Source organism: Malaclemys terrapin, chromosome 13 (genome assembly GCF_027887155.1).
Source record: "Malaclemys terrapin pileata isolate rMalTer1 chromosome 13, rMalTer1.hap1, whole genome shotgun sequence".
In the NCBI taxonomy this organism is placed as follows: Eukaryota; Metazoa; Chordata; order Testudines; family Emydidae; genus Malaclemys; species Malaclemys terrapin.
Window position 1 is genome coordinate 2417297 of NC_071517.1, and position 14706 is coordinate 2432002.

Sequence of the window (14706 nt, forward strand, 5' to 3'; positions counted from 1 at the left end):
ACAGCTTACTCTGTCCCAGGAGCAGCAGAGAGACCAAGAGGGAGATTGATTCCCTTAGTCACAATCTCCCTCCGAGGCCGCCCCTTTGCTGTGGGCTAGATTGCAATTCTACCTAATGTGTCGTGTATAGAAAATAATCTTGCTGTGCACTTGTTATACAACTCATGGACTCTGTCTCACGGGGGTAGGCAGCGGAGTGCATTATACTATGAGAAGTGACATGTGGGTATCTAAAGCCTGACCTAGTCTAAAAAGTTAAGTCAACCCAGCTACATCACTCGGGGTGTGAAAAATCCACACCCTGAGCGATGTCGGTAAGCGACGTAAGTCTCCGTGTAGACCCTGCGAGGTCAAGAGAAGAATTCTTCCTTCAGCCTAGCCCCCACCTCTTGGGGAGGTGGATTCCCTATGCTGATGGGAGAACCCCTCCCGTCGCTGCCGGCAGTGTAGTGTCTACACTGAAGATACAGCAGCCGAGCTGCAGCTGTGCCGCTGTAACATTGCACGTGTAGTTTGAAGGAAAACGTTATGTTGCAGTGTGTTAACTGAGAAATAGTATGTAACTCGACGATCATTGAAGACTATTATTTTGCATGTGCACAAAGAGTAGAGAGAAGGTTCCATGTGCAACTTTTTTTGACATTTCTTCATGCTTAACCAAGCAACTTTGATATTCTTATACTACCCTTCTCGGCTGGAATTCTGTAAAACATTCTCCCTCTAGAAGTGCCGCTCCTGGAGCGTTAAGGAACACAGAGCCCTGATGGGCTACTGCTGCCTTTTGGGAGCTGCTAAAGAAGCAAAGTGAAAAATGAGCCAAGTGCAGGTAGAAGAGAAGGACATTGCTGTTCCATTCTAGTACTTCCTGCAGGGATGCTGCTTCCTAACGTAAACCGGGGGAAAGAAAAATGGTCATTTCTGTAATGAATAAATAGAAAATGACTGCAAGCACTTCTTGATTGCATTTAAATTATGAGTTTAGCTTTGCTTCATAGCCCTTGCTCTGAAAATGCAGGGATTAATTTCCATTATAAATCACTGGCTCAGTTTCAAACCATCAAACTGGACTTGATTTATTGATTATCAAATAAATGTACAAAGAGAGCACTGCATTGCAATTGCTTGGTGGGGAGTTAAACAGCAGACAGCTTTGGGAATTCTGATCTCTGCAGAGAACTTGACCCAGCTCAAAGTTCTGAAAGTTCTTGTGGCAAAAGGCTGTTCTGCCAACCTCGTGCAAACCTGGATTTGGATCCTGCAGCGCAGCCTTGGCTTTGCCAGCTGTATGAAAGCCCCATGTCAAAGAGAGCAGAAGCCAGTATTCATTCTGTTTGATACGGACATAATGTGAGGGTAGAAGCGGGAGAGGATTCTGTAAGGTGAGAATGACATAAACAAATCCTTCTTGATAATCCTTGCTGTACCTTCAGCACTTTCACTGCACTGTGTCTTGGCAGTCCTGCAAAGCCCCAGCAGAGAGATTAACCCTTTCTAAAACTGTGGCAGGAACACGAACCAGGATAGATCTCCCAGTAGTAGCATTTGCTCTAGTTGAAGAGTTTCAGCCTCTATTCCTGACCTCCCCAACTACCGATTCACTCATTGAGAGATAGGCAAAGAGTTAAAAGAAAACCACTTCATTGGCTTTTGAATGGCACTCCTCGGTGGGAGGATTCAGAATTGTAATTGGTTTCTTTCCGCGTGGCAGCCAAGAGGTGTTAGAAATCTGTGGCGTGGCGTGATCCTAATCACGTAACGCTATTCCAGACACCCACCTTCCTCTGGGAGTTCTGCTTACAGGAGAGATGAGCAAAAGCCAACATTGGGGTTTTGTTTACTAGAAGATTTTCTAAAGCTTAGATGGAAACTGGCTGGGAAAAGGGGAGAAAGAAATGAATGAGCAGACGATCACCTGACGGCGAGTGTTCTCTGGAGTATATCCCGTCAGCCTTTCCTTCCCAGTCTGTGCTCAGCACCACTCTGGCTGGGGGCGGGAGGCGGAAGTCTCGCTCATACGCTTGCTCGCTCACATTTGCATTGTAACCCAGGAGTTCCCCAGTTACATGCGCACGCTAAGAGCTCATCTGAGTACTTTATTATTTTTGTTAGCCAAAGTACTGCAGTGGCTCAGCGAGATTACTCAGCAGGTCCCTCGTGGGGATGTGGGAATGTTTTGGCCACATTCTCTGTCCCCTGGTACTGGCTGCACGCAGCAACTTTAACTCTTGCTCTCCCTCTACCCCCAATTCATACACAAAATGATTGCAGAGGGCGACATTTCCCCCTGACCCTGGCCATGTCATAAGCAGGCACACAGTGCGTCTGGCACTGGTAGATATGCCGTGGTGGTGTAGCCCTGTCAGTCACAGGATATGAGAGAGACAAGGTGGGTGAGGTAATAGCTTTTATTGCATGGCTCTCAACCTTTCCAGACGACTGTACCCCTTTCAGGAAGCTGATTTGTCTTGTGTAACCCCAGGTTTCACCTCTCTTAAAAACTACTTGCTTACAGAAATCATACTATTACTGAAAAATTGCTTACTTTCTCATTTTTACTATATCATTGTAAAATAATATAAATATTGTACTTGCATTTCAGTGTATAGTACACCTCTACCTCGATAGAACACTGTCCTCGGGAGCCAAAAAATCTTACCGCGTTATAGGTGAAACCACGTTATATTGAACTTGCTTTGATCCACCGGAGTGCGCAGCCCCGCCCCCCCGGTGCACTGCTTTACTGCGTTATACCCGAATTCGTGTTATATCGGGTCGCGTTATATCGGGGTAGAGGTGTATGTAGAGCAGCATAAACAAGTCATTGTATGAAATTTTAGTTTGTACTGACTTTGCTGGTACTTGTTATGTAGCCTATTGTAAAACTAGGCAACTATCTAGATGAGTTGATGTACCCCCGAAGACCTGTGCATACCCCAGCAGTACACATACCGCTGGTTGAGAACCACTGTTTTATTGGACCCACTCCTGTTGGTGAGAGGGAGACAAGCTTCTGAGCTACACAGGCCTGAAGAAGAGCTCGGTGTGGCTGGAACACTTTTCTTTCACCAGCAGAAGTTGGTCCCATAGAAGATATGCCCTCACCCACCTTGTCAGTGCAAGAGAGTTCATTTTGGGCTGGTTCTCCATTTCCTTTCTGCCTATTGTCCTTGGAAGGACTGAGACCATTTTCTTCAGAGCTGCAAAGCCCAGATACTCCCTTCATCTGCTGCCCCATCTTTGAGCCCGGCACACACCATATCTTGTCAGGGGAGGGGACAGTAGTTTCCTCACAGACACATAGTTCCTAGTCCGAGTCTGAGAGAACTGCTGGGTGCCAATGGACGGAGTTAGAATTCTGTGCACGCCCCTGCCCCTTCCTGCTTGAGACGGCCTTTAGATCTTACTCCAATTTATTCCCACAGAAACTGGATTTTCATTAAAGTGTAATATCTCTGCTCTTGAATATGCTTTGATGCATTTTATCCTGGGTTTGTTTATTGCTTTGCATTCTTGGTCATTTGTCATTTCCTTTCTAATAAACCCTAGATTGCTGTAAAATGAATCTTGGGTGTTTTTTTAAAAAAGAAAAGGCAATCCAGCCCAATCATCATTGTTACGAGTCCTTTCCAATGTGTGGGATGTTTTGAACACAGTGTGCATAGTAATGTCAGGCTATTTAAGTTCTTTTTCATTAGGAAAAAAAATTGTGGGTCTGGGAGGGCTTACCCCTCCTCCTGCTCCCCCTCCCAAGAAATACCCCTTTCTGAGCAGCAGTTATCCTTTTCATTGACATACACTGGGTGTAACTCTCCTCAGAGCCCCCTGTCGCAGCTTTTTAATTGCCCAGAGGGGTGTTTTCGAGCAGTGGTTCTCAAACTTTTGTGAGCCAGGATGCATCAAATGGCCAAAAAATCATCTTTGTCCCTTTCACTTGTTTCTTCCATAATGCCTGTGCAGGAGGGGCCTGCCTGCCCCCAATCCCCTCCTGAGGCTCTCTCACGATCGCCGGGCTGCAGAGCTCTGTTCTAGAGCTCTGAAAGAGAGGGACACTCTTAGCCCCAGCAGCTGGGTCTGCTGCCCCTGTAACACACGGACCAGAACTGGTGTCGCGTCGGGGACTCCCATTTGGCAGTGCACATGGCTTGCTGGTCACCCCAGTCTTCATCTTTATTGAATCTCTCCCTTGCTGTGGTCAATGGTTTTTAAGAGGAGGATGGGAAGAAAGGAAATTTTGAAAGGGACAAAGCCCTTTACCTGCTGTATTTACTGTTTTAATATCACAGTTCTGAATAAAAGCTTTAGTGCGTCGTTATTGGTATTTTCATAAAAGGAATTTCTTGTGCCTTTAAATTCAAAGGTGCTTTAGCTTATTCGTATTTAAAAATACACAACCCAATAAAGCTCACTGCAGCATCAACAAGCCTTCCTAGTGTAGACACAGTGTGTACTGGGCAAAAAAGTGTTTTGCCAGGATAGCTTGTTGTGCTCAAAGAATTGGTATAAGTTACAACTACATCTCTGTTAGAGCTTTTGCCAGTATAAAAACGTCACAGAAGACGTTGCCTCCCAAATGCTGTGCCCGCACTGTGTGCTAGGAGTGTGATTCCCCTGCTTGTGTATGCTTACTCGCACTGGCTCTCATCCCGAGCGTCCGTAGGAATAGCAGTGTCGTGAGCCACCTGTAACGGGTGGGTTTGTACTCGGCACTGCTCTGCCAGGCCCTCACTGCTGCTACCCTTCTATTTATGCTCATGCTATCTGGATCAGAGCTACTGCTGGGAGGTGTACACAAGCCGGGGAATCACACCCCTCGCGCATAGTGTGACATTACTAGACCCGCAAAAATTTCTAACTTAGACCTGACAGAGATAAATTCAACATTTCACTCAAGCCTGCAAAGATTCTGGTTACTCCACTGGAATAATTATGAAGAAAGGTTGAAAAATGGGCCCTGTTTTGTCTAGAGAAGACAGACTTGGAGGATACATGCTAAGTTTTCAAAAATATGTAAAAGGTTGTTATAAAGAGGATGGTGATCAGTTGTTCTCTGTTTCCACCATAGGACAAGAAGTAATCAGCTTAGTTTGCAGCAAGGGACATTTAGGTTAAATATCAGGTCAGCTTTCAAGCTGTAAGTATAGTTAATCAGTTGACCTAGGAGGGTCATGGAATCTCCATCACTAGAGGTTTTTAAGAACAGGTTAGAAAACATCTGTCAGGGACAGTCTAGGTATAATTAATCCTGCCTCATCGCGCAGGGATGTACTGGGTGACCACCTGCTGTCTCTTCCAGCCCTTTTTATGCCTGTGGGCCTCACTGTGCTGGTTAGTACTTGGTCCTATGAACCTCAGAGCTACTCAGTGTGAGGAGGGGTTGCAAAATAGGACTCAGTTGTATGGTATTGAGTATATCTTATTTCAGCTGCCCCAAAGTTTTACAGACTGAGGGATTTGTGTCTCGAGCTGGTGTGGGATTTTCCCTCAAAATGGTTTTTGTTAGAAATTGCCGATTTGACAAAACTGAAACTTCTTGTGGGAAGGTATCCTATCTCCTAGAACTGGAAGGGACCCTGCAAGGTCATTGAGTCCAGCCCCCTGCCTTCACTAGCAGGACCAAGTACTGATTTTGCCTCAGATCCCTAAGTGGCCCCCTCAAGGATTGAACTCACAAGCCTGGGTTTAGCAGGCCAATGCTCAAACCACTGAGCTATCCCTCCCCCCAGTTTCAGTGAAACTTTTGACAGGTAAGGCTTATAAATCATTTCTGGTCAGAAAGAGAGAGAGAGAGAGAAATACTCCAGAATAGCCAACCATTCCATGGTCAGGCCACTCTCCTGGGATATGGAAGACCCAGGTTCTAGCCTCTGGTCTGACGCAGGCAGAGCAGGGAATTGCAGCTGGGTCTCCCACATTCCAAGCGTGTGTCTTAACTACTGGGCTCTTGGCTCCTCTGGGGTGCAGCCTGGCTCGAGGTGTGTTTTGTTTGTTGAAAAAGAAAAACGACAAAAGATCTCGGTGTTGTGCCTATGCAGAAGGGGGGAGAAATGGCAATCTCAAAAATGTTCCTGGGACAGGAAAACCATTTCCAGCCCAGCTCTATTGGTGTGTAATTAAGATGAGAAGATAAGGGGTTACAGCATTTCCTTGCAAGCTGTCGTGTTCCAGTACGGGAAGCTAAAACACTCCTTCTGTTTGTCAGTCAGTGTTGCATTGATAACCTGAAAACCTTGAGATTTAAAAATAAAATACTTAATATGATCTTTCACCTCTTGTCAGTTCTAGACAATGAAAGGAAGATTCTAATACAAGTTTTTAACTTTCTGCCTATGTAAGAGCTCCATTCTTTCTTTATACATTGCTCTGAAATGTTTTATGATGCTTTGATGAGTTGCAAAATAAGCTATATTGTATTTAGACAGAGGAAAGTAGTTGGGTTGGCTCTGGGATAGTTTTGTAAGGTGCAATTTGTCTATGGGTTCATTGCAGGGGCTACCTGGTGTCATAATGTAAGGCAACTGCACTTATATTTCCCCATTGTGGTCCAACAACAACATCCACTCTGAGGCTTCCAAGTCCCTGGCCATCCGCTCTCTCGGGTGGCAATCTGCGTCTCTCCTCTTTCTGACCAGGTGTTTCCAAGCTAACCAGTTCCCTGCCTTCACTGTGGAATTCCCAGTGAAAGACAGTCTGCCTGCAGAGACCTGCTTCGTTTCTCTCCTCAGAGAGTGTCATTGCTACCATTCTAATAAAAATAAATAAGATGAGACAAAATACAGGACCCCTGTCGAGGAGAGGGACAAAGGGAAAAGATTACTAACAAGGAGAAGAGTCCGATCCAAATCGTACGGTCCTGTGTGCTCTTTCCATTTCCTGTCGGCAGCAGGATGTAGGGGGTGTGTGTGTGTGTGTGTGTGTGTGTGTGTGTGTGTGTGTGTGTGTGAGAGAGAGAGAGAGTTAGGTTTGGATAGTTACAGCTAGTCTGGTTTTGTTTTATTAATGTATTCATTTATTGGAAGATTCCAGAAGAGCATGATTTGGAGAGCCAGATCCGCAAAGAGAGGGAATGGCGGTTTCTACGCAACACCCGTGTCCGAAAGCAAGCACAGAAGATCATCCAGAAGGGTGAGCTCTCTACTTCTCAGACACTTTTCTCATGTACCACAGCTAGCATTATGTCCCATTCTCCCCGCCCCCCCCTCCTCCCCAATGGGCTTAGCTGTGTTACCCAGGGTTCTTTCAACCCAAAGCTCTTGGTAACTTTTACTCTATGCGAGGTGGTGTCAAGAACAGGGCCGGCTCCAGGCACCAGCTTGCCAAGCAGGTGCTTGGGACGGCCACTCCAGAGAGGGGCGGCAGGTCCAACTATTCGGCGGACGGTCCCTCACTCCTGCTCGGAGCCAAGGACCTCCCGCCGCAGATCGCGGCTTTTTTTTTTTTTTTTTACGCCACTTGGGGCGGCAAAAACCCTGGAGCCAGCCCTGGTCAGGAAATAAATCAGGGGAGACACAGGCATCCAACCGATAGTTGGCTGGCACAGACAGGACAACACGAGAGTGCTTTCACTTAAAGCTAAAACTTTGCTTAGTCTTAAGCACTTACGTCCGCAACAAGTTAGTAAAACACCCCCAACCCTTGATAATTACCGAAGCCGAGTGTGACTATTGAGTGGCACAGCGGCAGCCCATGTGCTGGTGGGGAACACAAGATGCATCCAGAGGGAGAGTCCCCCCACCTCAAACTTTTCCCCCTTATTTATACATTAGTAACAGACTGCCATGTCCCTTAAAGAAAACTTGTTAAGCAAGTAGTTTCAATGGTCAAGCAAGAGGCTTCCTTCTGATTGATTAACCAGGTGTGGGGTTTTCCCAGAGTTTGCAGCCTTGAGGCCCCAATAGACATTCCTCTCTTCTAAAATGCATGTATCAGCAACTTCAACACAATTCTTATCAGGAAGGATGCGGGGTTAAGCTGCCCTTTCTGTGGCACCCAAAACTCCCTCCCCTCCTGCCTTGGTCAGGCTGAGTTTGCTACATGGCCACTTTATGGCCTGCTGATTTGGCTGCTTTTAGCAATAAGCCATAGTGGTTTCAGGCACTTTACTGGTTTGCCAAAATCTCCCGCTACAGCTGGGGCCTCTAAGCACACCTGTAATACAAACAGTAAATAACAATAAACTATACAAAGCCTTTGTTAGACCAGCGTGTTTAACTAATCACTGGCCTTTTTCATGGGTCCCATTAGGGGAATAGGAGCTTGTTGAACTGTGAAGTGTTTCCCTAGAGGTGATTTATCTTGAAGCTTACAGGGCTTCATCTACTGCTAGTAATTACTCCTGCTCAGGGGATTGACCTGCTTGTGGTGAGTGTAGACGTTCTCCTTCCCTTTTGAAAACCTAAATGCAATGTTATCATCTAAGGAATATAGGCATTTGTAGCGGGGTCAGCCAAAAATGATCGTCATTTTATGTAACCATCTGAGTTGAACTTGGGGTGGGAAAGAATAAGAGACCAGGGATTTTTGAGAGAGAGAACCTGTCATAAGAAGGGGTTTTCCTGCTTAAAAGAATTGACAAAGTTCACAATTTTAAATGCATGTGTTTACCCTGAAGCCTTGGCCTGGAAAGTCAACAGCTGCGCTTTTCAGTAGCTCTGCCAGTCAGAGATGGCTTGTCCGCAAGTATTAAAGTGTCCAACACAAAATGGATAATTTAGAGGCCCTTAACAGATACTATTGATTTACTGTTTTGGCCTTTCCTTCCTGTCCTGTCAAGTTCTGATGATATTGTGAGTTACATTTTTCAAGGGATGGCAGGTTAAACTTCAGAGTCCCCACCTGGCCTAAAGGGCACAGTCAGGGTTTTTGATGTGTATCAAATGCTACTCAGGTTACAGTCATGCCAAATCAGCTTGTTTTGCAAAGGTGAATGATTCTTGTCCTCTTGATGTTTAGCAGGCATCTGAATGACTCCAGAATTCCCCCACTCCACCGAGCTCCAGAGATGATTGTTTATGCCTCGTATCCCATTATATTTTTTAGCATTTTTATGCACAGCCTCATTTGCACTCATGGCTGTTCCTCTAATATGCCTTGGATTCATATTTCATTAACATATATTTAGTGCTCTGCTGAAAGCTAATCTTGCTTATTTATAACTCTTCATGCATTTACAAAGTGGCAGTCAGGCTAGCATTTTTTTTTTATGTATTTTGAATTCAGCGTAGCCCACTAAAGCAGCCTCTGGAATTTACATAGCTATGATGAGACCTGATATTATTACTCATTCTGTAGCTTGCTTAGCCAGTGAGTAGTGGGGGTTGAATCTGTCTCATTCCCCTACACTGTGGTTCTGTGTGTGGCTGCGTGTTCAAGAGATGCTCTCACCATTGGGTGTTTTTCTCATATGAGACGCTGGCAGGGAGAGGATCAGTGTGAAACATTAATCTGCTGAGCAAGATGCTGTCTGAGACTCCGTTTCTCATGTGCAGCTGGAGGGCTGGCAGGCTTGAGTCTTATACAATGGATGGCCTGGTATCTACCACAGCAGAATATCATAAACCAGGAGAGTGCAGGGGATGAGTCAGGGGCCTTTTCTGAACACAGATAGTACAAAGGAGGGGGGTTGGTGTCAGCCTCATGGGCTTGAATCTCGTCATGCACAGGTTCAGATTCTGTCCTCCAGACTGTGAAAGTGAAATGCAAAATAGTTGTAAAAATCACACACCCAAGATCCCAAATATTAACAACAAATTAAAATAGACTTAAATCAATGCATTGTAAAACAAACTATCTCAAAGTCTATATCTGCTGACAAGCTGTCCGCTCAGGATTCTGCATTTCCGCCACGGCCCTTGGTGATATTACTAGCACCTAAGGTGGAGTGGATACAGCCGCATACGTTGGCAATGATTTGGATTCTTACCTTGTAATCATTTAGGTTTTCAGAAATTTTGCAATGACTCATGATTATCCTGCTGATGATTCCCAAAGTCAGAAATCCTACAGTCACACACTGTGTAACTCTGCCTGCATAAATAAAACCTTTGTGAAATGATCGTCATAGATTCCACATACCGGAGCCCAGAATATTTAGCAGCTTGACGTGTAAACAAATGGCAGTGTTTCAGGCTTTTGTGAGCATTTCCCAATAGGATTTGGCCCCTTTCCTACGAAAGGTACATCAACATTTTACAACAGTGATGTAGACCTGGATCATTTCAGCAACACTTCTGGACTTGGCAGCCTTCTATTGCAGCAGTGTCAGCAGTGGATATGAACTGAAGGCCTGATGTGAGATCTGAGCCCACGAACACCCAGCCCACTCACTAGACTGCTCTGATCAGTGCTGACGTTTGCTATCTAAGCTAGAGAAAAGCTTGCATCCAGTTTAAAATTTGCCAGAGATGCCCAACTATAATTTCAGGAGTGCGAGACCATGAGAAGAGCTGTGCAGCTTTTCACTCTCACAGAGGATATGAGCTCCCATGTCCTGGAGAGACCTCACTGACTAAGCATCTCCAGCATTGGCTCCTCCTAGGTGGCATGTTTTCTTCTCTAGAGGGGTGGGGAGGAAGAGATTCAGCCCCAAATAGGCCAGCTGGGGGAGGCCAACAGTTTTAGGTCTCTGAGCAACATGGCAAGAGTAAAGGATTCTGGTTTAGGGAGAGAGCACGGTAAACTATTATTGTTTATGTAGCACCATAGGTGTCCGTGGTGCTGCTAAGCAAAAGAGTTTTGCTAGACCAGTAGATCAGTGTCCTGAAGGGACTCCCGATCACCAGATAGGTTATGGTTAAGGAGGCTTTGGGAGGCAGAAAATGATGAGGGTTTGGCATATGTTAGTTGGGAGTAAGGGGTGGTGTGGAAAAAGGCACAAAGTCTGGTGGGACAAAGGAACTGGCCAAGTGTGAAGCTTAGAAGGATAGGAGGGTGGGTTGAGGATTGAACAGAAAGTAGAGAGCAATATCCTTTTTGTGGTTTGATTCCCAGGTACTGAATCTGGGTTTTCTCTCATTTCCCCCCTCCCTGTGTCTCCTCCCCCCCAGGTATTTCACGGCTAGATGATCAAATCTTTCTGAACAGGAATCCAGGCGTTCCTTCCGTGGTGAAGTTCCATCCATTCACACCATGTATAGCAGTAGCTGATAAAGACAGCATCTGGTAAGAGTTTCTGCCTTTCTGATCCTGAGGGATTGGCTTCCAGGGTCATGACTGCACATGTAAGGACTGTCAGCCACAATGATGGATACCAAGTGCTCTGAATTCTTTGTTGGGGGGATGATATGCTTGTCCTCATTTTCTCCCCCATCCACTTCCATAGCTATTCTCCTTCCAGCTGAGATGGGTCGGGTAGGGCTCCTTCTGCAGCCTCGCAGCATTGTTGCTAGTATTGTCCAGAGCAACACATAATTCCCCCCGCCTCGGGCTGAACAAGTCTGCATCTCTTCTGTGTTAAACAAATAAGGTGGCCTTTTGTGTCAGTAGGTAGAGGGATCCTCATTATAACTAGATTTGTAACAGGTTAGGATATTAATCTTATTACTTCCTCTGCAGAAGCCGGAGATGTTATAGAAAGGCTTTAATAAAGAGACACTCAATACTCTTAAGGAGAAAAACAAATTAAATTGGTACCCAGTGCACGTAACCTTTAGTGGGAAAGCTGCTTTTTATGGCTTGTGCAGTGAATGCAGATCTGACCTGATATTCCGCTACCTTCCCCAGTTTTTGGGATTGGGAGAAGGGGGAGAAACTGGACTATTTCCACAATGGGAACCCTCGCTACACCAGGATCACAGCAATGGAATACCTGAATGGACAAGACTGCTCTCTGCTCCTGACTGCCACAGGTGAGTTCAGCCTCAGTCACCAAATGGTCAAAGGGCAAGAGAGAGGAGGAATCATTTCCAAGCTTCAGATGCATGTGAGATGTTCTGAGCCCTCCCCTCTCCTTTATGGGGCTGGTCCAGTCACCCTTCCATGGGAATTCCAGGCCTGGGAGGCTCCTGGGAGAAGTTTATGGCTAGCAGGTTTGAATAATTTAACTGTTTGGAGTTGAACTTGATGCACTAAACACTTCTTGGTATCATTTTCAATCACGATTGCCGCCTGATTCATTTGATGAATGGTTTTGAGTCCTCGCCCAACACAGTTACAAACCATGTTACAACCTTATTGTATAGATGACCCGTGGAGGCAACACAATTTCAGTCAGCACTGTTTTTAATGGGAAGGAAATCCTGTCCACAGCAGACAGGGAAACCATGCTACAACTATGCTGTCAAATATTGTTACTAACACAGGATAGCTGTAGAGTGGGCATGGCCTGCCGGTATATTTTTTTACATTATAATTTCTCAAATGGCTCCAAATTTCTCTGCAAGTCTCTTCCCTGTCCCTGACAAATCACCTGGGAAAAGAACTTCTGTAGATTCCCCTATTGTAGGATAGCACAAAGTACAGCTTTTTCCATTCATCGGCCTCTGGAGCTGTGCGAGGGATTTACTTCTTCCAGGGAACTGTTGTAAATCTGACAGTCTGAGTGTTTTCAATTGTTGTTCAAAGTCAGTGCTGAAGTGTGCAATTATGGCATAATTAAGAAATGTGTGAGAGGGATTCTGAGACCTCTAGGACATTTCTCTTTCAAATTACTGATTTTTAGCACAAAAAAGTTTCACTGAGGGGGGAACAAAACAAGAAGAGACATGATGCTGGTGTGAAGGGCTTGTGCCAAGAAGGTGGGCTTTGGTAAAGCTCTCGTACTGGGTTGTGTTTTGTATTTAGTCGAGTACTTTGGTTCTCAGCATTGATGGGAAGGAAGGAAGGAAGGAAAGAAAAGAGATAAGTCCTAGTGAAAATGAACTGTTTCAAAGAGAAGGATTTACAACTAATTTAAGGTGTTCACTCTCCCAGTGCAGTCCCCTGTGAAATAATCCCCTGGTTGCATGGACATAAGATTAGCGAGAAGAACAATCCTAATGAACAGGTGGAGGAGAAATCATTCAGAAAGGGGCCTGGAAGGTCAGGTGACATTTTCATTCCATTTAGGAGTCATGATTGCAATTCCAGGTTATCTTTCCTTTCTCCATCTGCTCCCACGTAACTAAGTGACATCTGTACCAGCAGTGACATTGACTTTTTTCTATGCTCCTCAAGATGACGGTGCTATCAGAGTGTGGAAGAACTTTGCAGACCTTGAAAAGAATCCCGAGATGGTGACTGCCTGGCAGGGCTTGTCGGACATGCTGCCAACCACACGAGGTGGGTCTGTGCTGAATTCCCATCTGGGGGTAGAAATAACTTACCCTGGTGGGACCTTTTCTAGGGATAGGCAAAGTGGGACAAGTTGTTCTATTTCAGCCTTCAGTAACATCCTTGTTAACAGTCTCTGGGCCTTGGAGTGGAGTCTTACCAAGCCCTGGTCAGGGATTCCTTTTCCCCTTGTCCACATAAACCTCAAACACAAGCTCTTCTGAGCTAAGTATGACTGGAGTAGCCAGGTGGGGAGTAGCAGTGCAAAAGGGTAGAGATGGAGGATAATTCTCCAACAGTGGAATAGAGGAGTACAGCCACTTTGTCCATCAGAGGCGCCACTGGAGTTGCATGGAGCTAAGCTAACTTATTTTGCTCCTGAGGAGAGAACTGTAGAACAAGGGTGTACTGAGCACTTTCCTACCCTGAACTGGTTGTAGCAGGTGGTTATGTCTTCCCCGATTTGGGTTTTATGAATAGCTCACCTATTTCCTCTTTCCCTTTGATTGGCTGCTCACCCTTTGCACAACTTTGCACGTTGCACTCGTGACCACACTAAGCTTGTGTTCTATTTTAGCACTTACTCCCTGTCATTTATTGTGGGTTGAGAGTTGGTAGAAGAGTGGGCAATCTCATCTGATATGTACAGGACAGTGGCACAATCAGACTCAAATCACCTTGGAACTTAAAAAATACCAAGCTAGTCTGCATGCGGAAAGGCCACCCAGGCGTGCACAATGCCGAAACCAGGAGTCTAATCCGGGTGACCGTGAAACCTGTCTTAGGGTATTACTGGGGGGGATGCTCTCTCCGTCCATGGCCTGAGGATACATCAGTGGTCTGACAATTCTCCTCTGTCACTTGAATTCTGTGAATCAAGGCTGGATGTCTTTTACAAAGATCTGCTGTAGCACAACCAGCGGTTTTGGGTTTGATGCTCGTACCACTGGGTGAGATTCTCTGGCCTGCGCTGTACAGGACGTCCGACTAGATGATCGTAATGGTCCATTATAGCCTTAAACTCTGGCAGCTCTCATTTCTCAGCCTGTGTAGCTCATCTCAGGAGTCTGGCATAGTTTACTTGAAAACTCCCTGGTGCTAATCCAGTATAACTCTGGTAGACCCTATGTAATACCGTCAGAGCCTGTACTTGGTGACTTGTCAAACAAGTATTTCCACCCATGTAACAAAGGGCTTGTGTACGTGAACATTTAATTCACAGCGAGCTGGGTGTGAATCTGCCCCACACTTGCCGGCCTCCCGCTAAGTGTCCATGTGCACCTTGCTGATGGGCGCCATCAGTTTATGCAGGGTCCACATGAACTGTGAATAGGATGCTAGTGCAGGGTAGATTCACGGCCCAGCTTGCTGCAAACTAAATGTTCAAGTAGACGTGCCCTTTGTTACAAGGCTGGAGATATTTGTTTGATAAAAGCTTGCAGCAAACTAAATGTTTGTGTA

The 14706-nt window shown here is 45.6% G+C and overlaps 1 protein-coding gene across 2 annotated transcripts in view; it reads left to right on the plus strand.

Moving 5' to 3' along the window:
- RPTOR (regulatory associated protein of MTOR complex 1) overlaps positions 1-14706 on the plus strand; it is a 293281-nt gene that overhangs the window by 249341 nt on the left and 29234 nt on the right. For both annotated transcript variants that reach the window (XM_054047579.1, XM_054047580.1), the window contains exons 25-28: positions 7017-7122; positions 11043-11157; positions 11719-11843; positions 13150-13254. In XM_054047579.1, coding sequence (XP_053903554.1) covers positions 7017-7122; positions 11043-11157; positions 11719-11843; positions 13150-13254 — 451 coding nt within the window. The remainder of the gene's footprint in view (positions 1-7016; positions 7123-11042; positions 11158-11718; positions 11844-13149; positions 13255-14706) is intronic.